The 24,486-nt window shown below is 40.0% G+C and overlaps 2 protein-coding genes across 5 annotated transcripts; both read left to right on the top strand.

Annotated features, from left to right (window-relative positions):
- The first annotated feature begins 3,747 nt into the window (after window positions 1–3,747).
- susd1 (sushi domain containing 1) lies at window positions 3,748–18,809 on the top strand. Of its 4 annotated transcripts, none has more exons than XR_004948464.1 (18): window positions 3,749–4,019; window positions 4,095–4,238; window positions 6,011–6,166; window positions 6,313–6,465; window positions 6,670–6,849; window positions 8,251–8,430; window positions 11,954–12,133; window positions 12,217–12,396; window positions 12,541–12,720; window positions 13,542–13,721; window positions 15,328–15,492; window positions 15,718–15,812; window positions 15,883–16,069; window positions 16,213–16,306; window positions 16,473–16,722; window positions 16,813–16,852; window positions 16,953–17,060; window positions 18,659–18,785. XR_004948464.1 is itself a non-coding variant. In XM_036213696.1 (18 exons), exons 1-18 carry the CDS (start codon window positions 3,965–3,967, stop codon window positions 18,687–18,689), a joined length of 2,544 nt encoding a protein of 847 aa, XP_036069589.1. In that variant the 5' UTR covers window positions 3,751–3,964; the 3' UTR covers window positions 18,690–18,809. The 4 variants fall into 4 exon arrangements, 3 of the variants coding, with proteins under 3 accessions (XP_036069590.1, XP_036069589.1, XP_024131265.1); XM_036213696.1 differs by having other exon boundaries at window positions 3,751–4,019; window positions 16,967–17,060; window positions 18,659–18,809; XM_036213697.1 differs by lacking the exon at window positions 16,953–17,060 and having other exon boundaries at window positions 3,748–4,019; window positions 18,659–18,809.
- Window positions 18,810–18,842: 33 nt separating this feature from the next.
- zbtb26 (zinc finger and BTB domain containing 26) lies at window positions 18,843–24,457 on the top strand. The gene is made up of 2 exons (XM_024275500.2): window positions 18,843–19,222; window positions 22,465–24,457. The coding sequence occupies exon 2, from the start codon at window positions 22,499–22,501 to the stop codon at window positions 23,840–23,842; it is 1,344 nt and encodes a 447-aa protein (XP_024131268.1). The 5' UTR covers window positions 18,843–19,222; window positions 22,465–22,498; the 3' UTR covers window positions 23,843–24,457.
- The last annotated feature ends 29 nt before the right edge of the window (window positions 24,458–24,486 follow it).

The following is a 24,486-nucleotide window of genomic DNA, read 5'->3' on the forward strand; positions in this document are numbered from 1 at the left end:
ATCAAAAGGGGGTCACATGAAGGGTCTGAATGTGTTCAAATAAACTTACCTGGAAAATGTTTAATACATGAGAAAAACATTTTAGATTTTGCTGCATTATATTGAAGTGGTCCTAATAAATCATACAATTTTATATATATGTACAGTAGCAGAATTTATTTCAAGTAAATATTTCCCCACCAGTCAATTATGTTTAAAATAAGAAGTTGGAGTTACCAAGAGTCACCATAAACAATGTTAGGCGCATTGTTTGTTTTTCTAGCAAAATACTCCAAAATAAAGATACAAAAATGATTTAAACTGTATTTGTCGTCCTACAAAGCAAACTTTGAAGGTAATGTGCTAAGACTGATGTTGCTTGCACATATTTACGTGCAACCGCTTAAAAGCTGATGGAAATTCATGTTTGTGACAAGTGATAGGTGCAGGCAAGACATAGATTTCTGCAATGTTTCTCATATTTTATGTGAATCCAAAGCTATTCACAGTATTTAATGAGGTCTCATTAGCTGTCACGCAGCTAGAGAGCAGCTGCAAATGTGGCTGCGATCGGGAACCATTTGGTGCATTAACCTGAACCGTAACCAATCATCACCTTAGCTTTTCCTCCAGGTCCGTGAAACTAAGAAAAAAAGGTAATAACTGGCTGCATCTATTTAGAAAATTACGTGGGAATACCGTTGTCACTTTTCATTTGGGCTAATGCTAACTAGCATGAAAGACACGTCTGACTATCGCTGTCTTTATCTTTATGACCCGTTAGTTGTGTTTCAATTACTCCTCAGTAGAATGTTTTTAAATGTTTTAAAGGTAATTTTCAGTGTCAGGTAGAATCAATCTGAGACGTGATTCTCTTTCCTAAAACATCTCAAAACAGGCGAGGTTACCGTTAGCACGCTGCTACCACTCCATGAAGAAGGCGGAGGCTCATCATCATCAGCTGAGAGTACGATTAGTGGTCTTAAAGTCACTTCAAAGTTTGTTTACACATTAAAGGTTCTGTTGAACAGGTTTTAAATGTTCGTTTCATCTGAAGAAGTTATATGATCATACAGTAGATAGCGTTTTTTTTAGCACTGGGTGTTCCATGTTTAGGAAGGCAAACTTTGCCTTTTTGGATATCACACATTATAACTGACAAACTAGCATACAATGTCAGAAATAATGAAAATTAGAATAGGAATAGTAGATTTGTTAAGTCCAAGCATATAGTTAGCCACAACCAGAAGCAAATAAGCGGTCTAATTCAAAACTGGAAATACGTCACACAGCTCTGTGCATAGAGTCCGTTCACGCATTTCTGAGTAATCCTTTAAAAACCTGCACTATCAGCAGCAGCTCCTCCCATACCCACAAAAACGAGCGGGTCCTCACAACCTGATGCAACAATGTGAGAACCGCCCCCTCCAGGAAGAGTCTGCTCTGCCAACTCCACCCCCAGTCAAACATCAACACTCAATTTCTTCACGGAGCTAGCGGTGATCAGCAAACAAATTTCATTTTACATGCAGAATATACCATATATCACCTGTCAAAGTCAAGGCCCGGGGGCCGGATCCGACTTGCCGGGTAATTATGTCCGGCCTTCCAGATATTTTTATTTTATTGCTATTAACGGCTCGGCGTTAACTTGCACTTTAAGATTTTTAGGCTGCTTTGGAGCTTAGCTAATATTTCAGCTACATGCTAGCTGTTTTGGCTAACTAATTTTGTTATGCTAATTTGGAATTTAGCTAACATTTTAGTTGGCTATCAGCTTCAGCATTTTCAGCTATCAGCTTCGGTGTTTTTAGCTAACACTTTCAGCATCTTCAGCTATCAGCACTAGCATCTTCAGCGGTCAACTTCAGCTTGCAGCATTCACACTACCGTATTTTCCGGACTATAAGTCGCGTTTTTTTTCATAGATTGAATGTCCCTGCGACTTATACTCCAGTGCGACTTATATATGAATTTTTAATGAGATGAGATATGGACCGTAAGTCTAGAGTGCCCTCTTATGGTGATCTATGCAATTACTTTATTTACTTTAGTTATTCAGACGTGACACAGAGGACAAAGAATTTAACGGATTTAGTGATATGGAGTGAGATTGTGTGCAATTAATTACAGTAAAGATACAAAGTTGATGAGTTCTTGAGGCTATAGTTAAATAAAACTGTTATGTTATATAAATGCTACACCTTTTCGTTTTTTTCATGATGCTAATATGTGAATATGTGTTGACACATATTCAGCCTGTTTTCTATTCACTTATGAATGTTATAACTTACCTTCCAGGATGATGCAATATCGTTTTTTTCAACCAGTTTGTAAAATAAATTACTTGAAAAAAATGCGACTTATACTTCAGTGCGACTTATATATGGTTTTTTCTTCTTCATTATGCATTTTTTGGCCCCTGCGACTTATACTCCGGTGCGACTTATAGTCCGAAAAATACGGTAGTATTATCGCAGGTAATGTTATATATCTAGTTCATAATTATGTTAAAAAGTTACAGTTTTAAAGTTGTAAAATTTTAGTTTTAGAGTGTTCAATAAACATTTATCCTGTTCGGTCCGTGACCTAATGTGTGTTTTAGATAGCTGAAAGTATGCGGAAGTACACAAGTTTCAAAGTGCACAAAGTTTTTGAAGAATTTGAGCAATTTCTCATTCATTTCCTGTGGGTCATATTATGCTCAATATTAAAAAAAAACAGTAGCAGTGATGTCTTGAACAAGCTGAATATTTTGATTCCAAGATTGCTTAAATTGCTGAAAGAGTGATTGAGTTTTTACCTGCTGAAAAACGTATGGAAAGGATCAGGAGAATCATGATTGTGTGAACGCTGTAAACACTATCTTGGTATTTTCATTTCAACTATAAATTTATATTCATGTTTAAAATGAATTAATTAATTTACAAAAAAACAGTGTGTAGTGAGAAAGCAAAACTCAATAATCAAGATTTTTGCCTTCAAACTTTCCTTTTTCTGTGCTTATAATTCATTCTGGACAGTACAACCAAGAGTTTCAGGAATGTGGAGGTTTCCAGTTAGTTTGGTGCAATGTAAACACAGAGAACCAAACAGAGATAAGGCATTTTGTGAAACATTGTGAAATATAAAGACAAATGCATAAGAATGAAAGCCATGAAGAGCGTTTCTAACCAACTGTAGATCTGATGGAGGCCTCCATCAACGCACATGGTTCACACATTTCATGGGTTCGGGGGGGGGGCTAAAGCTGGTGTGAGACACTATCTCTGGGGTTTGAGTGACAGTGAGACCCAAGTTGGGACCCTGCTGGACCAACAGATACGAGCTCACCAGACTTATCTCCCCCTCCCACAGCTCATCGACCGACCCCCCCGACGCCCACCATAGACCTTGCAGCGACCCGAGGAAGGATGTCAGTGTCACTTCAGTAAAATGCCACTAGTTTATTTGTGGAGTTTAGTTTATTTGGAGAGTTATCGTTGCACACATGACACCAAAGTGTTTGTGTCAGTCAATTAAAATGAAGATGACTGCAAGTGCAGCAAACTCCCACAAGACTTTATCTGCCAAACACACGAGGACAACTCAACCAAAAAGCCAAAACAATCCAAACTTTTGATGGAAAAAAAATTCATTCCAAGTTCTTATCTACACATGTCTGTAGTATTTTGGGTTGTTTTGGGCTAATGTCCAGCTGGTTGGTCTGTTTTGCCAAATATAGCCATTATCAGTGCATGATGAGTGTGCAGTTTACCAGTGCAGGCACTGAACCTATCTCCAGCAGGAGCAGCTGAATGTGCCAGAGAAAGACAGGAGTGGTAACAGCATCAGCTGTAGAACCAGAGTCGCTCTCAGGGTGACCTCAGTTCACCCGCTCTCAAAGACCCACCAGCTCTGAGTGTAACTCCTGAGAGGGAGGGAGACCATTCAAGAAAAAGGAGGAAGAGGATGAGTAGATACAGCTTCTGATCAACAGAAGACTATGGATGAAAGAAACCGAGCTGCTGTGGTGGGGTTTCTGTTCCTTGTCCTTTTAGGTGAGAATGAGGGAAACATCTTGGCGTGAGTGGAACGGATTCCAGCAGTGATGGATGTTGCTCTGGTCCTCTCAGGTTTGCCGGCAGGCGGGCAGATTCTGCTGGACGTGTGTGCTTCCTGCCATGCCAACGCCACATGTGAGGACAAACTAGACGGCTCAGGCAAAGTTTGTAACTGCAAGTACGGCTTTGTTGGCAATGGAAGGACTTTCTGTCAAGGTAATCCACTTTAATGTTATTCTCCACAGCACATGTGTCAAAGTCAAGGCCCGGGGGCCAGATCCGGCCCTCCAGATCATTTTATTTTATTGTTATTAATGGCTCGATATTATCTTGTGCTTATTTCAAACTTGTATAATTTTGACATTTTCATTTTTATGGAGAGGAAAATATTGAAAGTTATTCAAGGTTTAAGTTGATTTATTCTGGAATAATATTCCTGAGTTTTTATTATCCATAAATATATTAAAAAGTTACAGTTTTACAGTTTTAAAAATTGTCATGATGCTATCTTTTTGGACTATTTTGGCATTTACTAAGATTTGTTAGGCTATTTTGGAGTTTAGCTAATATTTCAGCTACATGCTAGCTGTTTCGGCTAATTTAAGCTTTTTTTTTTAGACTGTTTTGGAGTTAGGCTAATATTTACGCGGTAGCTGTTTTGGTTAATTTATGCTTTTTTCCATTTTTAAGACATTTTGAAGTGTAGCTGTTTTTTTTACATGCTAATTATGGTAAAAAGTTACATTTTTTTCTAAATTGGCATTCTTCTAGCTTTTTGGACTATTTTGCCATTCACTAAGATTTTTGAGGCTGTTATGGAGTTTATCTAATATTTCAACATGCTAGCTGTTTTGTTTGTTTTTTATGTTAATTTGGCATTTAGCTAATATTTTAGCCATCAGCTTCAGTGTTTTTAACTATCAATTTCAGCATCTTCAGCGGCCAAATTCATCTTACAGCATTCACACTAGCATTATCACAGGTGATGCTATATATCTAGTTCATAATTATGTTCAAAAGTTATAGTTTTAAACTTAATAAATGTTTATCTGTTCGGTCCACGACCTAAGATGTGTTTTGGATTTCGGCCCATGTGCGATTGAGTTTGATACTCCTGCTTTTAACGAAGGAATTATGGGATATCATGCTTACTTTTGCCCAAGCAGTCCCGCCCACAATTCAGAGGCAAATTTCTTCTGAACTACTGCCTCTCTACAGAAACTATGTCTTAAAAAAACGACACCAGCTCTTAGATTTTGACTAAAAACAGCACAATCATGATTAAAAGACCACTTTTACTCTGCTTGTACAATAGAGAAAACTGTAGTTGGACTCTGACTTTAAATTATGTTTCAATGTTTAAGTAAATTTACCCAAAGAACTATACAATCTCATGAGTACTTCATCAGTAAACAGAAAAATAAATTAGTGAGGAGTCAAATGTTGTCTAGCATTCAAACAGAATGGGGGATCATATTTTATTTAGGCAATATTTTTATTACAGTCACTTCAAAGTTCTACAAATAAAGTTTCACACATATCATCCTCTAATCTATTGTAATAGCGTTCCCAGGGTCTTTTGATTATGCAGGTTTTAGGCAAAATCAAAAAACAGGAGCCGTTTTCTAAGACATAGTTTCTGCAGCACAGCAGGAGTTTTAGTTGTGGGTGGGACAATTGGTGAGGAGCAAGCCCGCCCCTCTCCCCTTCCTCATTTTTAAGCACGGAGCTTGTGGCCTGCCCAGAATATTTTCTACATTAAAAATGAGCTCTTTTTCAAACTATTTTTTTATCTCTGATTCATGATTTGATTAGAGAAATACTCAGAAACACAATTTAGTCTTAAAATTCTTTATACATGTCATGTGACAAAAACATGATGAAAACACAATTTTCATTACAGTGGGTCTTTAAAACTTGCTAAACCAGTAGGATTGTGTTCGTTTTTTGTGCTACTGTATGTTTTTTTCTTGTTTGTTGGTTTCCAGATAAGGATGAGTGTCAGATTGGATCCAGTAAGATTTGTGGACAACACACCACCTGTCACAACACGTTTGGCAGCTATTTCTGCACCTGCTTGTCTGGATACAGGCCCTCCAACAACATGAACATCTTCATCCCAAACGATGGGACCCACTGTCGGGGTGAGCTCAACAGCTGAGCCTTTGTAACACAAAATAACACCACAGACATGTTATTATTCGGACATAAACCTGCCTAAATCTGGTGCAACTATAAAGATCAAAGATGGTGTTGTGTCAAATATGTTTTTCTTTTTGGTAAACTGCAGACATTGACGAGTGCGGGATCACAGGGATCTGTGGAGAGGGCGCTCAGTGCAGGAATTTGGACGGTGGTTTCGACTGCAGCTGCCAAACAGGCTACAGAGTCCTCAATGGATATGAGCCTTTCAATCCACAGAGAGACTCCGCCTCCTGCCAGGGTAAAAGGAATCTCATGGATTTGGAACCAGTATCCTTTGAATTGTTATGTAAAAGAGTTTCTGTTTCAAGAACATTAATGTTAAAGTATTTATGGCCACTTTACCGGCCTCTGACTAATACTTTCTATACTTTAAAATTGTGAATCAAGTTGCTTGTTTGGAGAAAAGCTTCCTCTGAAGTGTCCGTGCTTCTCTTCCTCTCAGTGGTCGACTGCGGCCGGCCCGCCTCGGTGGAGGACACGGTGCTGGTGTCCGCCACAGGAACCACATACGGCAGTGAGGCCACGTTCACCTGTGATGAAGGCTTTGTGTGGAAAACCGGAAACAACAAATCCACATGTGAAGCCGATGGACTGTGGAAAGGCCCGTCCTTGGTCTGTGAAGGTAACGGTTCACAATTCTTCTTAACGTCGTGCTGCATGTTTTTACCTGCAATAAACAGTGTTTTTACATAAGCAAACAAAGATGATGTGAATGTGACAAACGTTTTTAGGTTCAGAATATTATCAACTAAGGAGACAAAAAACTTCTAAGTATTTTTGGGCTAAATGGCTCATAATCTTTTAAGCAGATAACTAAAAACATGACTGAAATGATCTAATTTGTAATATTTTGTTTATTTATTTAAGTGTTTTAGCTAAGCAATGAAGTCATGCACCAAAGGAGCCAAAATTAAAACCTGAATGTGTGATGTCATCTTTTAGTTTGAATAGAATTTAAATAAAACTAGCTTGAATTCAGTTGAATGGTTAAACTATGGAGTGATTTTTGTGCCAACATACTGGAAGCTAAAGTCACAGTTTTGAGATCAAAATGTCCTAAATTGCAAAAAAATAAAATAAAAGGTAAAGTGTTAAGAATAAAAATTCATAATTTGCAAATAGTAATCTTTAATATTTTCTTTCAAAAATTATTGCAAACCATTTATGCATTCCAAAACATTTTTGTAATTGCAAAATTTTTCATTTGGTTTCAAAAAATAATGTAGCAATTGCAAACTTTTTTTTCCCTCAAAACATTTTGCGATTGCAAACTTTTTTTTTGTTTAAAAATATAGTTGTAATTTGCAACGTTTTTTCCATTCAAAAATATGTTTGCGATTGCAAATGTTTTTAAAGATTTTTGCAATTGCAAACTTTTTCATTTGCTTTCAAAAAAGAATGTTGCTTTTTTTTCTTTAAAACTATTTTTTCAATTGAAAACCTTTTTGTTTTTGCATTCAAAAATATTTTTGCGATTGCAAATTTCTTGTTATTTACTTTCAAAAAATAATGTTGCGATTGCAAACTTTTTTTGCCTTCAAAAACAATTTTTGCATTTGCAAATTTTTTTTGCTTTAAAAATAATTTTACGATAGAAAACTTTTTTGTTTTTGCCTCTCAAAACATATTTTTGCGAGTGCAAACTTTTTTTTGCTCTAAAAACATATTATGGCAATTGCAAACTAATTTTTGCTTCTAGAAATAGTTTTACAATTGCAAGCTTTGTTTTTGGTTTCAAAATGTACTTTTGCAAACTTTTTTTTCTTTTGTATTATTACTCTTGCAGAACTGGAAAAGGCTGATGGTTCATGTTTTCTGAACACATAATGACTTTTTTTGTTAAAAGTTCAGGGAGGACCAAAGTGTGCTGACATGAAAGTTCACAGCATGGAAAACCTGTTGTTTTATCACATCCAAACGTTACTCTATGACTATCAATCCCCTCAGAATGATTTTTTTTCTTGACTGCATTGGTTCATCCAGTCGTTCTTGTCACATGTGTGGTACGTTTCATTTTCTGTAGAGATCTTGTGTGGAAACCCTCCGTTGATTGAATTAGCCGATGGCGTTTGGAACAATAACTTGGCCCCTGGCAGCACTGTGCTCTATTACTGTAAAGAGGGATTTTATAACATGGGAGGAATTAATGTTTCCGTCTGTAGTGAAAACGGTTTTTGGACACCTGCAACTCTGTCATGCCAAGGTAAACCACTTTGATCTGTTTGACAAATATTAAAAAAATGTGTTTTCAATTAAGTTTCTATTCATTCTAGATTTGTTTTCAGATTGTGCTCATATATTTATATATAATTCTTAAAAGAAAGATGTATAGAATTAAAATAACTTTAGGCCATTATTATACATTTAGGATGATCTAACTTTATTGCAAATATCTGGACCGAGTTAGATTATAATGATCTGAAATTATCAAAAATGAGATTAAGTTTTAAAAATGTATTAATTGAAGCCAAAATTAGCATTTTCTAGAAAAATGCTAAATCATTTTTTGCATTCATCAATCAATTTTCCTTCAAACAAAATTCCTTTTTTTGTTCTTGGGGCAGAAAACGCAACGTTCTTAATGCAAGGATTCATAACTTTTATTTAAATTATTTCAGACATCTGTGCTCCTTGTAAATAAGTTATTTTCAAGAGTTAAACCTACTCTCTATCACTTATCTTGTAGTCTTAAAACCTGGTTGACTCATGACTCTATGGTCTATGAGTGAGAATAATTCTTTGTTTCATTTTCCTGTTGTTCTTAAATGGACTCTGCAAGCCAAACTTATGCCCCAAGATTGTTTAAGGACTCTAATTCCTTAAAAAAATGTGTTGAAACTTAAAAAATTGTTAGAAGGCTTTACAAAGAACCTGAGTAAGAAAAGAAGGAGCTTTTGGACCAAAGCTTGTTTTGTTGTTAATGACTTAGAAGATGCTTTTCTAAAGTGGATTAAAAAGTAACTTTAGTTAGAAATGTCTGGAATGAACATCTGAAGGCAAAATAAATGGTAAAAAGACCTACATCCCACAGTGAAACATGGGGGAGGGTGAATCATGTTCGGGCCAGGCATTATTACCTCTTCTCTTAAATGAGAAAAAAATGTGTTTTCAACATGTTCTTGTAGCATTTTCCCCATGATGGAGGACATTGATAGAAAATGTAAGATTAAAACTGTTTCTGAGTATTTCTTTATTAAGATCCTTGTGGATCAGGAGAAAACCAAAAAAGTGTCATTTGAAGAAGCTTTAGTTGTTACATAGAAACAACAATCAGCAGGTCACAAGCTCCATATCCCGCTTCATTCTGATGCAGCCACTAGTAGACAAATAAATCCATGTACGTCTTTGTTTTCCTCGTTTGACCTGGTACCTGCTCTAACCTGTACGGCTGGATCGCTCCAATGTTTCTCGCCATTTTTGTTAGCTTGAGAGAGTGAGGGGCTGTAAGTTAGTGTGAGAGAGTGTAAACAAAGGGCTGATGGGAAATAAGTGCAGCATTATTCCGCACAAGTAGCGGCTGGGTGGCTCAGTGGGCTAGGTGAAGGGTTGACACCCAGGAGCCCTGGGTTCAATTCCAGGGTTGTCCACTGATCCCCACCCAGATTGGGTCTTTAGGCAAGACCCTTGATGCTGCTGCCTAACTGGGTCCTTGTGCCCCTCAAGTACAGGGTTGTGTCAGGAAGGGCATCCGGCGTAAAAACTCTGCCAAATCACTGATGTGAAACAGTGGGTGCTGTTAGGCTGTGGTCACCCCGAAAGGGATAAGCCGAAAGTGAACTACATTATTCCGCACAAGTGGTCCCGGCCACAAATCAGGGGCGAATTTCTAAAAACTGCCACTCTGCAGAAACTATGTACGATGGCCGACACGACTCACATAAATGCAAGAGAGAAAACATAACGACAAAAGGAGAAGTACAACGACAAAAGCCGAAGCACGACGACAAAAGCCGAAGCATAACGATAAAAGAGGAAGCAGAAGGACAAAAGCCAGAACACGTCAACAAAAGCTAGAATACGACGACAGAGCCAAAAATGGTCAACAAAACCGAAGCATGATGACAAAATCTGACGCTCAACCACAAAAACCGAAACATGACGACAAAACCGAAGCATGATGACAAAAGCCGAAGCACAACAACAAAAGCTGAAGGACGACAACAAAGCTGAAGCACAACCACAAAGCCAGAGCACTACAGAAAAGTTGAAGCACAACAACAAAAGCAATAACACAACGGCAAAGGCAAAGCATGATGTCAAAGGCCAAAGCAAAACGACAAAAGCTGAAACACAACAAGAAAACAGGAGTCACATTGACAAAGCCGAAGCACAACAAAAGCCAGAACACAACGACAAAGCCGAAGCACAATGACAATAGCCAGGGCATGACGACAAAAGCCAAAGCACCTCGACAAAACCCACAACATGACAACAAAGCCACAAAACAACGACAAACCCGAAGCATGACAACAAAAGCCACAATACAATGACAACGCCGACACACAATGACAAAAGCCAGAAAGCAACGACAAAGGCAAAGCATGACAACAAAAGCCGAAGCATGTCGACAAAAGCCACAAGACGACAAAGCCACAACAGGACGACAAAGTCTAAGCACAAAGACGAAATCTGAAGCACAACGACAAACACCAAAGCATGAAGACAAAACCGTGGCATGACAACAAAAGCCGCAGTGCAAAGACAAAAGCTGAACCACGACGACAAAGCCACAGTACCATGGCAAAGCCGAAGCACGACGACAAAAGTTGAAGCACGATGACAAAAGAGAAAGCACGACAAAGCCAGAACACAACGACAAAGCCAAAGCACAATGACAAAAGCCAGGGCATGACGACAAAAGCCGAAGCACCTCGACAAAAGCCACAACATGACAACAAAGCCACAAAACAACGACAAACCCGAAGCACGACAACAAAAGTCGAAGTGCAAAGACAAAAGCTGAACCACGACGACAAAGGCCACAACATGAAGACAAAGCCGAAGAACGACAACAAAAGTTGAAGCACGATGATAAAAGAGAAAGCACGACAAAAGCCACAACACAAGGCCACCAGGAGTTGGCTGCTCGGCAAACAGCTCTCGGATTAATGCTCAATGTTTCAAACCATGGAAAAACGCTTGAAACTGAATGAAACTTAAAAAAAATTAGTTATCCATAACATTTTTGAATCACTTCCATTGTGTTGAAGGTTTTGTCGTCATGTTGTGACTTTTGTCATTGTGCTTCGGCTTTAGTTGCTGCGATTCCGCTTTTGACGTTGTGTTGTGTCTTTTGCATTTGAGTGAGCCGTGTCAGCCACCCTAACTCTGTCCTAGAAAACTAAATGTTTTTGGATTTTGGCTAAAAAGTGCATCATCTTAAATAAAGACCACAAAAGAACTGATACATTTTTCCTAGTTGTGTTCACAACCAGTGCCACAAAAACAGAAAAAAAGATAATGTGAAATTGGTTCATTTGCTTCTATTTCCTCAGTTATTCAGGGTAACACACTAACATTTTGGAGATGGCCATGATATTAAACACCAGAACTGTGTAGCTATAAATGCTTTGGTTTATGATTGCTCTGATTTAAATTAGCTTCTGTTTGATTAAGTCTTTCCAATTCCTGCAACACTGACGATGCTAAACATCAACTCTCATGTGTTTTTGTTTTCCCTTTGATCTGTGTAACTATTTTTTAACTGGAATATAATCTTGTTTTAGAGATTTTGTGTGGCGACCCTCCTTCTGTGCCTCACACTGGGCAGCTGTGGAACGGCAGCTCCACCATTGGGAGCACAGTAACTTACATTTGCCATGTAGGGTTTTATCAGAGTGGGGGAGTCAATGTGTCAGTGTGCACGGATAATGGTTACTGGACAAAGCCTGACATTTTGTGCAAAGGTAAAAAAAAACACCTTAAATCCAAACCTCCTTTCATTTGTCAGGCATGCAAACGCTTTTTATGAAACGGTTTGTCTTCGTAGAGGTTGACTGTGGTGAGCCCCCACCCATCCCTCACTCAGTCATGCTGTGGGATGGAACCTCCTCTGTGGGCTCTCGGGTCTCCTATAAGTGTGACCAAGGATATGTCAGTGTTGGGGACAGAAATGAGTCTGTTTGTACTGTGAGTGGAGACTGGAGAGGCACCTCTCTGAGCTGTCAAGGTGATAATCATGTTCATCTATATGTAAGTGTAAATACCACATTATTGCGGCACCGATTGTACACATAATGTCTTGTGTGTGTCTTTGTCATCGGTCTATCCGGGTGTCAATCCTCTACAATGACTTGCTGTGTTCTTGTTGTAGAAATCCACTGTCAGAAGCCGGTTTCTAAAGAGCACTCTAAAATGCTATGGGATGGCAGATCCCACGCTGGCAGTGTGATCTATTACAGCTGTGAGGAGGGATATTACACCAGAGGCTTGAGGAATTACTCCGTCTGTGGAAAAAACGGACAGTGGGAGGATGTTGATCTGTGGTGTGAAGGTGCTCCATTTAATATAAGTAACACTTCTCTTTGGGTTTATGATTTTGTTCTGTTACACCACATGTGTCAAAGTCAAGGCCCGGGGGCCAGATCCGGCCCTCTGGGTAATTCTATCCGGCCCTCCAAATCATTTTATTTTACTGTTATTATTGGCCCGATGTTATCTTGTGTTTATTTCTAACTTGTATAATTTTTACAAAATACATTTTTATGGAGAGTAAAATATTGAAAGTTATTTAAGGTTTAAGTTGATTTATTCTGGAATAATATTCCTGTTTTTTATTAGTCTTACTTCTATTAAAAATTTACAGTTTTAAAGTTTTAAACATTTGCATTCTGCTTGCTTTTTGGACTATTTTAGCATTAACTAAGCTTTTTTAGGCTATTGTGGAGTTTAGCTAATATTTCAGCTGCATGCTAGCTGTTTTGGCTAACTTTGTTTTTTTAGGCTAATTTTTGGCGCTTAGCTAATATTTTAGCTGGCTATCAGCTTCAGCATTTTCAGGTATTAGCTTCAGTGATTTCAACTATCAGCTTCAGCATATAAGCTATCAATTTAAGCATCTTCAGCTATCAGCACTAGCATCTTCAGCGGCCAAATTTAGCTCATAGAATTCATACTATCTAGTTCATAATTATGTTAAAAAGTTATGTTTTTAAAGCTTTAAAAATATCAACAAATGTTTATCTTGCTCAGCTAAGGTGTGTTTCGGATTTTGGCCCCTTGTGGGATTGAGTTTGGCACCCCTGCATTACACAATTTTCACGAGTTTCTGCTAGTTGCATGTTTTTTGCAATGCTAACTCCTGTTTTTATGCAGAAATAAGCTGCGGCCCCCCACTAACTCTCCCCAACACTAAGCTGCTGTGGGATGGTAGGAGCTCCCCAGGCAGCGTTGTGCTGTATGGTTGTGTGGATGGATTTTATCAGGAGAGTGGAAATGACATTTCAACATGTTCAGTAACGGGAGAGTGGGGGGAAGTGACTGTAAAATGCAAAGGTAGAGTATACATCTCCGTATTCCTTGGGAAGGACACGATTTTTCCATGATACTGACGTGTTTCTGCTGCTGGACTGACTAACCCTGCATGCGCATGTTATAGATAGTTTTTTAATGTGTATTTTGCAGCACATTTACCTGCATGATTTCTTCCCTTCACTGTTAAATATAAATTCTCTCTCTCCTTTGTCAAAACTTGTAAAATGAAGACCTCTTTATCCTTTTAACACCAGAGTTCCAGTGTTTATGTTCTTTGATTTACTGTAACTTTTCAACCATTAACCCACTAATTCCAGTAGATTTTGAAGGAGAAAAGCGGCGCAAGGTACGCAAGTTTGACAACAAAAGAAGAAGCACATCGACAAAAGCCACAACACAACGACAAAGCCAAAACACAACAACAAAGTCAGAGCACAACAACAAAATCTGAAGCACAACGACAAAAACCAAACCACGACGACAAACCCGAAGCATGATGACAAAAGCCGAAGCATGACGACAAAAGCCACAACACGACGACAAAGCCAAAGCATGACAACAAAAGCTGAAGCACGACAAAAGACAAAGCACAACGACAAAATCACAACACAAAGACAACATCGAAGCAAGACAACAAAAGATGAAGCACAACGACAAAGCCGAAGCAAGACAACTAAAGTTGAAGCACGACAACAAAGCCACAACACGACAAAAAAGCCAAATCGCGATGACAAAAGCCACAACACGAAGACAAAGTCGAAGCATGACAAAAGCGACAACACAACAACAAGAGCCAAAGCACAACAACAAAGGCTGAAACACAACGAGAAAAGAGGACTCACAATGACAAAGGCAAAACACGACAAAAACCAAAGCACGGCAACAAAACTCTTAACACAACGAAAAAGCCAAAGCACGATGACAAAAGCCACAACACAACAACAAAGCCGAAGTATGACAACATAAGCCGCAACACGACGACAAAGTGAAGCACAATGACAAAAGCCACAGCATAAAGACAAACCCAAACCAAGACAACAAAAGCCATGACACGAAGACAAAGCCAAAGCACGACAACAAAGCTGAAGCACAACGACAAAGCCGAAGCATGACAATAAAAGCCACAACACTACGACAACAAAGTCGAAGCATGACGACAAAAGCCATAACACAAGGTCACCACGGGTTTGCTGCCCGGCAAACAGCTTTTCAAGCCATTGATGCCCCAAAAGCTTCAAACTCAATTAAACTTAAAAAAAACAAAGTCTGTTACGTATTCACTTCCGTTGTGTTGTGGCTTTTGTCGTATTTTGTAGCACAATTTCCTGCATGATTTCCTCCCTTCACTGTTAAGTCTAGGTTCTCTGTCTCCTCTGTCAAAACTTGTAAAATGAAGACCTCTTTATCCTTTTAACACCAGAGCTCCAGTGTTTATGTTCTTTGATTCACTGTAACTTTTCAACCATTAACAAGATAATTCCAGTAGCCACAACACAACTGGAATTATCATATTAAGGCTTGAAAAGTTACAGCACGTTAAAGCGTCACAGTCGACGCCTCAGGTGTTAAAGGGTTAAAAGGGAGAAAAAAATGTACCGGCAGTCATACAAGGGTCTTGTTTCTGCAGCTCTGTGTGGCCCGGTTCCCTTCCTGGTCAACTCAGAGGTGGTGTGGCATAACAGAAGCGTTGTGATCCACCGCTGCACAGCCGGGTTTCACAGCTGGAGGGGAAGCAACATGTCGGTGTGTGGCAGCTCAGGAGTGTGGCAGAGAGCTACTCTCAGGTGCATAGGTGAGCAAGAACATAATTCTAATCCCATTTCCTCGAGCAACTTTAAGATGGACAAGTTGTTTAAGATGTACAAAAAAGTATTTGATTCCTTGCTGATTTTGTATGCTTGCCCACTTTAAAAGAAATTGACCAAATACTGAATCAAATTATGATTACATACTTATTTCCTCCACTGTATTTTTATTTCAAAAACTTACAGATCTAACATTTGTCATTTAAACACAGAAATTAAGCCTCCTATCAATGACCTGTTAATCTATAATGGCGAGTGTCTGCAGTGGAAGGCTGAAAAGTATGAGGAGGACACGGAGGTTTACAAGGTGAGACAAAAAAATGTCACCCGCCACCTTTTGAATCCTGGCTGACGTGCTGGCTCATCCCTCCTTCCAGGTGACTTACACCGGATCCAGGGACTACCAGAGGTCCTTCCACGATAGAGGGAAACGCTTTGTGAGCTCCAGAGCAGACCTGCTGGAGCTTTGCCTGAACCTCTATCCAGTCACAAACTACAGCATCTCAGTCACAGCAATGTCTGCTAAATTTACAGCAACCGTCACCACCAACACTAGTTTACCGGGTACTTTCAGTTAAAGTGGTTTGATCAAATTAAGAAAATGTAAAATATCTCAATTCTAACCACCATTTAAATTTAAGTCTCCTTGTTTTTTACATTGTATGTAACAAATCAAAAGTGTGTGAATTGATTTGGGTATTTTGCAGCACCTCCAGCACCAGTTGTCTACTATGAAGAATTTGAGACCCGAGTGCCAAATTTGAGGCTACAGAGATGGCCCAACAGCCTGGATCTTATAAGGTAACAAGAGCGTTGACAACAGATGGAAGTGAAGATAACTATATAGTGCTTTAAAATTACAGCAGTGAAGAATAAATTAATTATGTTTTTTGGCTGGTATAACACAGATTTGTCCCCTAATAAAGTATAAATCAACTGATGCATTTTTATGCTCTTACTTTGACAGTTCGTACCAAGTTTTTGTGCTTCCTGTTGAGGGGATTATGATGTTTGATTGTTCCGCTCCTGCAAGTTTGAACTCCTCCAGCACCTCCCCGTCAGAGTACATCACTGCAAAGCTGGACATGCAAAACGCTGGAACACAAATCAATTTCACTCTCGGAGACGGATCCTTCTATGGGGGCTTCTATAACTCGCCACTGGAACGTGGCAAGGACTACTACATAATCCTTCGATTTGTCAGTCAGTGGAAAACAGTGAGTTGCGACTAGTGTGTAGTGTCTCTTTAGAGTTTTGAGTCCAAAAGTGGTACAAAGATTGCTCTAATGTTTTGCTTTTCATTCAAGGACTCAAAAAGCTGCTGTGTCCTGTGGGCTAAAGTAACAGGTAATAGGGATTTCTTCCAGCAATTACAACATTGCAACACTAAAAAGAAACAGGAAGTTTATTTTCTTATGTGTAAGCGACCTCTCACTGACATTTATAGTTTCCTCCTGTCAGGTACATCGCACATTCTGAGGGTTTCATCTCTGTCAGCCGCTGCGTTCGTAGGAGGAATTACTTTGGTCATACTTGGGGGATACAGTATCAGCTGGTATGTAAACATGCTAAGTGCACGTGTAATTTAGCTAACTCAAACATAAAACAAGAAGGGAGAAATCCATCAGACCCACTCCAATGAAAATTATGTTTTTAACATGTTCTCGTGGCATTTTTCAGACGATGGAGAACACAGATTTAAAGATGATTAAGCGTTTTTGTTACGTTGTAAATACACTGGGCAGGTCACAAGCTTCCTGCTCTGCCCCAATCTGATCCATCCACTTGTAGATCCGTGTACGTCTTTGTTATCCTCGTCTGAGCTCAAAACTGCACGACTGGATAGCTTCAATATTTCTCGCCAATTTTTGTTGCTTTAGTAGTCTCATGGTGCATTCACACCAAACGCTGCAGGTGTGGATGAGGCGTCAGGTTTCAATGTTAAGTCAATGTAAAGACGCGATCCGCGGCACGTCAAGGACCCACATGATGTATTCAGTGAGGAGATCAAAGAGCAGATTTAAACATTCAAGACGGCCGATCGATGCGAGGATTTTCTTCATGAACTTCCAAGCATTTTCTCAACCCACGGGGACCGCTAGATTCCAGGAAACTCTCCCAGTTACTGTTAGACAAAGGCGGGATACTCCCTGGATAGATCGCCAGCCCGTCACAGAGCTCATTGAGCTGGATGGACGACTACGCTAGCTAGCCGCCCTGCGGATAGCTTTGCGATCTGAGCTCCACTCCCCCAGCTCCTGCAGAGCTAATTGCTGTTGGCACTGCTCAGGCTCCAGCAAAACTGATAGCGATCACTGCTGCTCAGGCGACAGATCTAGTGAGGTCTACTGCTCAGGCTGGAGTCCCAGGGCAGCGGAGTCACTTTCCCTGCCCGCCGGTGGTTAGCAGCCCGGAGATCCACCTCGATTGCCGTTGTAGCGCTCTTGCTTCATGAGCTAATGATGGTTTTCCTATTTTCATCAAGACAATAATAAAAAGATCCCCTAGTTTTGTTTTTATTTCCCCCCTCTTGGGTTAAAGCTCAAACTGGGCCACAGACAGACGGAAGAAACGTTTGAAACAGCCCTCAGGTGCAGGAGTGAAGCACACAGAACCAAGAGAGACTCTGAAAGATCTGCTGAAAACAAACACAGAATGTTCTTGCCGGCGCCTCTGTAGATCTCTCCAAAACATATAAACTCAAGCTACTCGCTCAACATCATCCATGTTGTGACAACGAACGAATTCCACAACAACTTTGGCGGTTCGTCAAGGCGTTGAGCAGTGAATTTGACAGGCGTCAAAAGAGAGGCGGATTTGACGCGCCCGCCTTGTTTGGTGTGAATGCACCTTCATGTGGGAGGGGCTATTAGCTAGCAGAAGAGCATGTAAATAGAGGGGAAGGGGGGTTGGGGTTGCTCTGCACCAACAGTCCCACCCACAACTCCAATGTGAATTTCTAATGAACTACTGCCGCTCTGCAGAAACTATGTTCTAGAAAACGATGGGGGTTTTTTTTGTTTTTTTTTTGCTTAAAACTGCATAACTATAACTAAAAGACAGGAAACAATTTAAAAATAGATCAAAAAATGATCAGAGGGGTTTATATCCTTTCAGACTTGCATTAAACAATCTTTCTTCTTTCTTTTGCAGGTGTGCCAGACGACACAAGTTTAGTCTTTAGAGGTGATGAGCCAAACGGAATTAGACTTCTTAACTGTACATTTAATGAAATAATACTATGAAATAAAAACTGATTTTAGGTATATATTAAAAAAAACAATAAAAACATTTCTTTTCTCATTGTCTGTATCCTCAATGAATTATGTGGTCAGTACATTACCCTTAAGACTTAAAACATAAAATGTGTAAATATAAATTTTATTGAACAACTATTTTGATTTAAAATAGTAAATCAGTAAATGCAATTATTTTTAATGGTTGTAAACACTGAGCTAGAATAAAGTAACTCAACGATCAGAGATGACTATTTAACTAGTGAATGTTCCAAATACGTTTAAATATTTCCCCTTAAAAACATTTTTAAATGATTAGGAGTAAATCTTTTGCTCCAGCGTGTACTGTCGGCACTTGAACATTGCACATCCATGCACTGGGCGTTTGTTTTGCATCCGGAGCAGCTCCTCCATGTCCTTGCAGGAACGCAGGCCAGGATTTCAGCCAGAGCTCCCGTCTGTGCGAACTTCACACCATCAGGTAAGTGAACACAAACCGCGGCAATTCAGCGCTCATTAACCACGAGCACCGACGAGGTATTAATCCAGATAACAGTTGTCTGCATAGCAGGAGCTGCTAGCAGCAGTGAAGGAGTAGGCCAGAGACACACATGCTCGCTGTTAGGACCTGATAGGATGTAGCTGCTGTACAGCTAGCTCAGTAATGCTTCATTTGTCGCCCTTTCCCTTCTGTGACTCAACGCACGAGGAGGTTCACGTCCCGGTTTGTGTCTCGTGCGCGAGGCGTGCGGGGTTAGCTAGGCGCAAAGCTAATTCAAAGCGACAGTACCGACGTGGGATTGATCTCGAACGGCACAGTACAAATATACAATAATATGAAATAAAGGTCTCCAATTTAGATTAAAACATAGCTTTTCTTTATGCAGTGGTCTGTAATGCAACATGAAGTTAGTCTATTAACTCATTCTTTTAAATTGTAGCAGATAAATAAAATGTAGTTTAAGAAAACTTAACTCGAAAATTTCAATTATATGAAATGCGAGTTTATAAGCACATAATAATCGTGTTTTTGAACTATTTTAACGTCCATTTGAGCGTAAAGAGGGATGTGGATGGATAGATTTTAATTAAATAAATACGTGATGCTTGTTTAAGATCATTTTTCTTATCTTAGGGTCGAAAAAAAAATCCCCATGGTCTGATTTTAAATAATTTATTTGTAAAGTATGGCGAAAAATAAGTATTTGGTCACTAATACATTCATCTCAATACCTGTTATTTACCTTTTATTGGCACTGAGAGAGGTCAGAAGTTACCTGTTGTCAGATACTGTTTTGGTCCATTCCTCCATGTAGATCTCCTCTAGAGCTGTGATGTTTGAGCATAGGGCTGGGTTAACAAAACCAATGAATCCATTTAAGCTTAATAGATCAATAATCGTTTCATAAACAATATAAATTGATGCACATAAAGCTAAAGTCTGCTAGCTTGATGCTAACGTTTAATGGAATTTCCCATAGGACGGCTAATGCTAATTCTCGGTCGACCTAAACTTACATTGCTGACTAAATAAACATCTTTCTAAACTCAGGTATGAAGTTTACAAACTCTTTTAAAGAAATATTTTTTCAAGTAACCATAACCAGCCCACTCCAGGACCATGAAATGCTTCCTATTGTTTGTTTGGGATTTCATGGGAAAGATCCAGCCTCGCTTCATCCTCAATACTCTTGCTCATGGACAGAGGTTTTCTCTCAAGATCTCCTCATTCATCATTTTCTTTACGTAAGTCGAGATGCCCTGGTCTCTTTGTAGACAAGAAGCACCAAATAATGATGCTGCCACCCCCATGCTTCTCAGGGTTAGAGCTTCAGTATTCCCCCTCTTCTACACACAACAAGTTGAGTTTTTAACCAAAAAGTTATGTTTTGTTTCATCTGACCACGTGACCATTTTCCCAGTCCTCTTCTGGATAATCAATTTTTTTGCACGAACAAAAGTAAAAATATAAAAAGAACCTAGAATCTCTCAAAATGTGATTTTTTTTTTTTTTATTTTATTTTTTTTTTACATTTGTATTTATTTTTGTATGTTTGACAGAAGCTCAAATAACTTGTTTTCCAAATAAAAGATGCTCTGTGGCAAACAGAATCATCTCAGTGCAGTTCTGGGCAAGTAGTAAACAATGTTGTGCAGCATAAGATAAAATGTGCTTATAACTCATAAAAGATCAAACTTTTTACCAAAGTTTTGCTTTGCATTTATAAATCTGTTTATTCTGGAGGTAGAGTTGATCAAACAAGACGTCTTCAGGTCAACAGGATGTAAAAAACCTACATAGTTTATCATCTATGTGAACCTCAGACATCAATTTATACATTCAACTAATCTAAATTAAATAAATGCTAATTAATTAATCGTTACCTTAAAAAAATTCTATTTTATTTTTCATTTATTTATTTTTTAAATTTTTTTTCTATTTGTCCTCATCAGTCTTACTCTGCTGGGTTTTGTTATTTTAGTTTGAGGTTGGATCTTGGTAGTCTTAGTTTGCAGGCTTTGTTTATTTGTTTTCTTTAGGTTGTTTTGGTTAGACAACCATTAGCAGGAGCTGCTGACTGGATCAGCAGTCTCCATGACTTATTTCATGCTTGGTCAAGGAGCCACAATGGAGAGATAAAAGAGTCAGACATGGATCTGGAGCTGCAGGTTGCAGACCTCTGGCCTTAGACGGACATGTGCTGGCTCTGGCAGGACTTGAGCCTCTGGTGGTATAACTGATAGTAGCCTTTGTTATTTTGTTTGTTTTTGCACACAGTTTTTTGTGAGTCTTTTGACTCCACGGTGTAAGGTTTTTCATAAACCACCAGATCGAAGGAGATTATCAGTAGTCTTGTATATCTTACGTTTTCTAATATTTGTTCACAAAGCTGGTTACTTATTCCAGATTCAGTCTTCCTATTCTGGTGCAGGTCTACAAATGGTGTCCTTTGACAGCTCTTTGGTCTTAGCCATAGTGGAGTTTTGAGTGTGACTGTTTAAGGATGTGGACAGGAGTCTTATACTGATACAGAGTTCAAACAGGTGACATTATTACAGGTAATGAGTGGAGGATAGAAGAACCCTTTAACACCTGAGGCGTCGTTGGCGACGCTTAAACACAAAATCTTTAACATACTGTAACTTTTCAACTGTTAACACGATCAACTCCAGTAATTCCAGTAGATTCTGAAGGAGAAAAGCAGCAGGAGAAATGACAGTAAATCAAAGAACATAAACACTAGAGCTCTGGTGTTAAAGGGTTAAAGAAGAAGTAACAGATGTGTGAGAGACAAAACTCTGGCTTGTTTGTAGATGATAAATGCTTATTTTACTAAGAAATTAACCAGTTAATTGATTAAAAATCCTACAGTACCGTTCTGTCATTCTTAAACAAAGTGTATCTATGATGAGAACGACAGAACTCTAATTGATTAAAGTGGGAGAGCTTCTGCTACACCTGCTCTCCCAAAGACAAACAAGCTGGTGCAGAAATGGATTCTGGATAAATGAGTTTATTTCTAATATTCTTGTATGAATACCAAAGCTCCTTTGTCATTTGAAAACCACTGATGCATGATCTTAGAAAAAAACCTTTCTGACATGCAATCAAAACAAACAGTAAGGAAAACAAAATCCTGTTTGCATGTTTTGCATAATGCTTTGCATGATTGACGGTGTGTTAAAAGTAAGTGATGCGGAGTCTGGTTTTCCTCTGGTCAGGTGCGGCGCTCCTGTTGCTGTTTTGTGGGTCACTATGGCTCAGAACCAAGTGATCCTGCAGTTCCACTTCGCCACGTTTGGGGACTCCATGCTGCAGAAGATGAACCTCCTGCGACATCAGCGACGTTTCTGCGACGTGACCGTGCGCATCAACCAGCTGGAGGTTCCCGGTCACAAAGTGGTGTTCGCTGCCGGCTCGTCTTTCCTGAGGGACCAGTTCATCCTTCAGCAGGACTCTAAGGAGGTCCAGATCTCCATGATCCAGGAGGCAGAGGTCGGTCGGCAGCTCTTGCTGTCGTGTTACACGGGCCAGCTGGAGTTTCCTGAGCTGGAGCTGGTGCACTACCTGACGGTGGCAAGCTTCCTCCAGATGGGCCACATAGTGGAGCAGTGCACTCAAGCTCTGAGCAAGTTCATCAAGCCTCAGGGGTCCCACCAGCTGAGGGTGGATGTGGACAGGAAGAGAGAGAAGAAGAAGGAGGAGGCGTTACCCTCGCCGGCACACAGAGAGCACGAGCGCTCTCAGATCCAGACTGTCCTGCAGGAGGACGAGGAGGAAGAGGAGGAGATAGTGGAGGAAGAAGAAGAGGAGGAGGAAGAGATGGTGGTGGGCCGGGTTGAAGAAGACACTAACGACGAGAGCGATGACGACGTTATAATACAGCCTAAAAGTCCTGTCCAGATTTTGAACAGGCATTCAAGGCAGAGTACGGCGGAGAACGACATTACCATCGTGAAGGTGGAGTCAGTATCAAACGCAGCAGAGACCTCCATCACCGGCCACTTCTCTGCTACGCCTCCTGCTGCTCTGCAATCCCCCGAGCCTCAGCACTCCCTCATCAACTCCACGGTGGACAGTCGCTGCAGTGAGATGGCGGCTCCGCCCGGCATGCCCGGGTACCCGCTCAGCCCCCCTCCCCAGTCCCCACCCGCCGAGAAGCACGGCGGCCACCAGAGGAACTACGACAAGCCGCTGCAGTGGTACCACCAGTGCCCCAAGTGTGCCCGGGTCTTCCGGCAGCTGGAGAACTACGCCAACCACCTCAAAATGCACAAGCTCTTCATGTGCCTCCTGTGCGGCAAGACCTTCACGCAGAAGGGCAACCTGCACCGACACATGCGCGTGCACGCCGGCATTAAGCCCTTCCAGTGCAAAATCTGTGGCAAGACCTTCACGCAGAAGTGCTCGCTGCTGGATCACCTGAACCTGCACAGCGGGGACAAGCCGCACCGCTGCAACTACTGCGACATGGTGTTCGCCCACAAACCGGTGCTGCGCAAGCACCTCAAGCAGATCCACGGCAAGAACAGCTTCGACAACGCTAACGAAGGCAACCTGCACGAGGGGGGGCTGGAGTTTGATTTTGGACGAGTATGAAACTCCTGCCCCCCCGCTTTTTTTTTTTTAATAGGATATCCTTTTTATAAATGTACAGCACTTTCAAAAGACTGCCAGATCAGTGAAGCTACTGTCAGCTTTACAAGTCTCAAACTCCAGGGCTCAAGAGCCAACTAAAGGCTGGTTTATACTTCCACGCGATTCATAATCGCTCACATCGCATTAGAGCAGAATCGCTTTAGTCGCATCAGAACGCTGCACCTGCTGGTGACGTCACCCGCGGCTCAAATGTTACGCCCAGACAGCCAAAACGTGTCATTTAACTTGAATTATTTCAGCGATTAGAGGACACGACTACGCAGAAAACTATCCAGAAAAATATATTTAACACTGAAAATGATGAAAGTTACTTAAGAAGTTAAGAATTACTGAACTTCCAAGACAGAGAGAGACAGAGAGTGGACGACTAGATAGAAAATAAAGCAAGTTGCTGGAAAAATATGTCTTCTTCCTCATATCTTAAAGTACTAGAGAATTAGTGCTGCCACAAACGATTATTTTAACAGTCTACTAATCACCAATTATTTTTTCCGATTAGTCGACTTATTGAGTCATGCGCAAACTGGATATAAAGCACATTTTAATTTTAACCATTATTAGCTTTAAACTAACTGAAAAAAAAA

Source organism: Oryzias melastigma, linkage group LG9 (assembly GCF_002922805.2).
Source record: "Oryzias melastigma strain HK-1 linkage group LG9, ASM292280v2, whole genome shotgun sequence".
In the NCBI taxonomy this organism is placed as follows: domain Eukaryota; kingdom Metazoa; phylum Chordata; class Actinopteri; order Beloniformes; family Adrianichthyidae; genus Oryzias; species Oryzias melastigma.

Excerpts from the sequence above, each read along its gene's own strand:
- susd1 (XM_036213696.1), top strand. The coding sequence starts at position 3,965 with ATGGATGAAAGAAACCGAGCTGCTGTGGTGGGGTTTCTGTTCCTTGTC. Across the intron at positions 4,020-4,094 it reads TCTGTTCCTTGTCCTTTTAG|GTTTGCCGGCAGGCGGGCAG; the intron begins GTGAGAATGAGG and ends TGGTCCTCTCAG. Across the intron at positions 6,850-8,250 it reads CCCGTCCTTGGTCTGTGAAG|AGATCTTGTGTGGAAACCCT; the intron begins GTAACGGTTCAC and ends CATTTTCTGTAG.
- zbtb26 (XM_024275500.2), top strand. The coding sequence starts at position 22,499 with ATGGCTCAGAACCAAGTGATCCTGCAGTTCCACTTCGCCACGTTTGGG.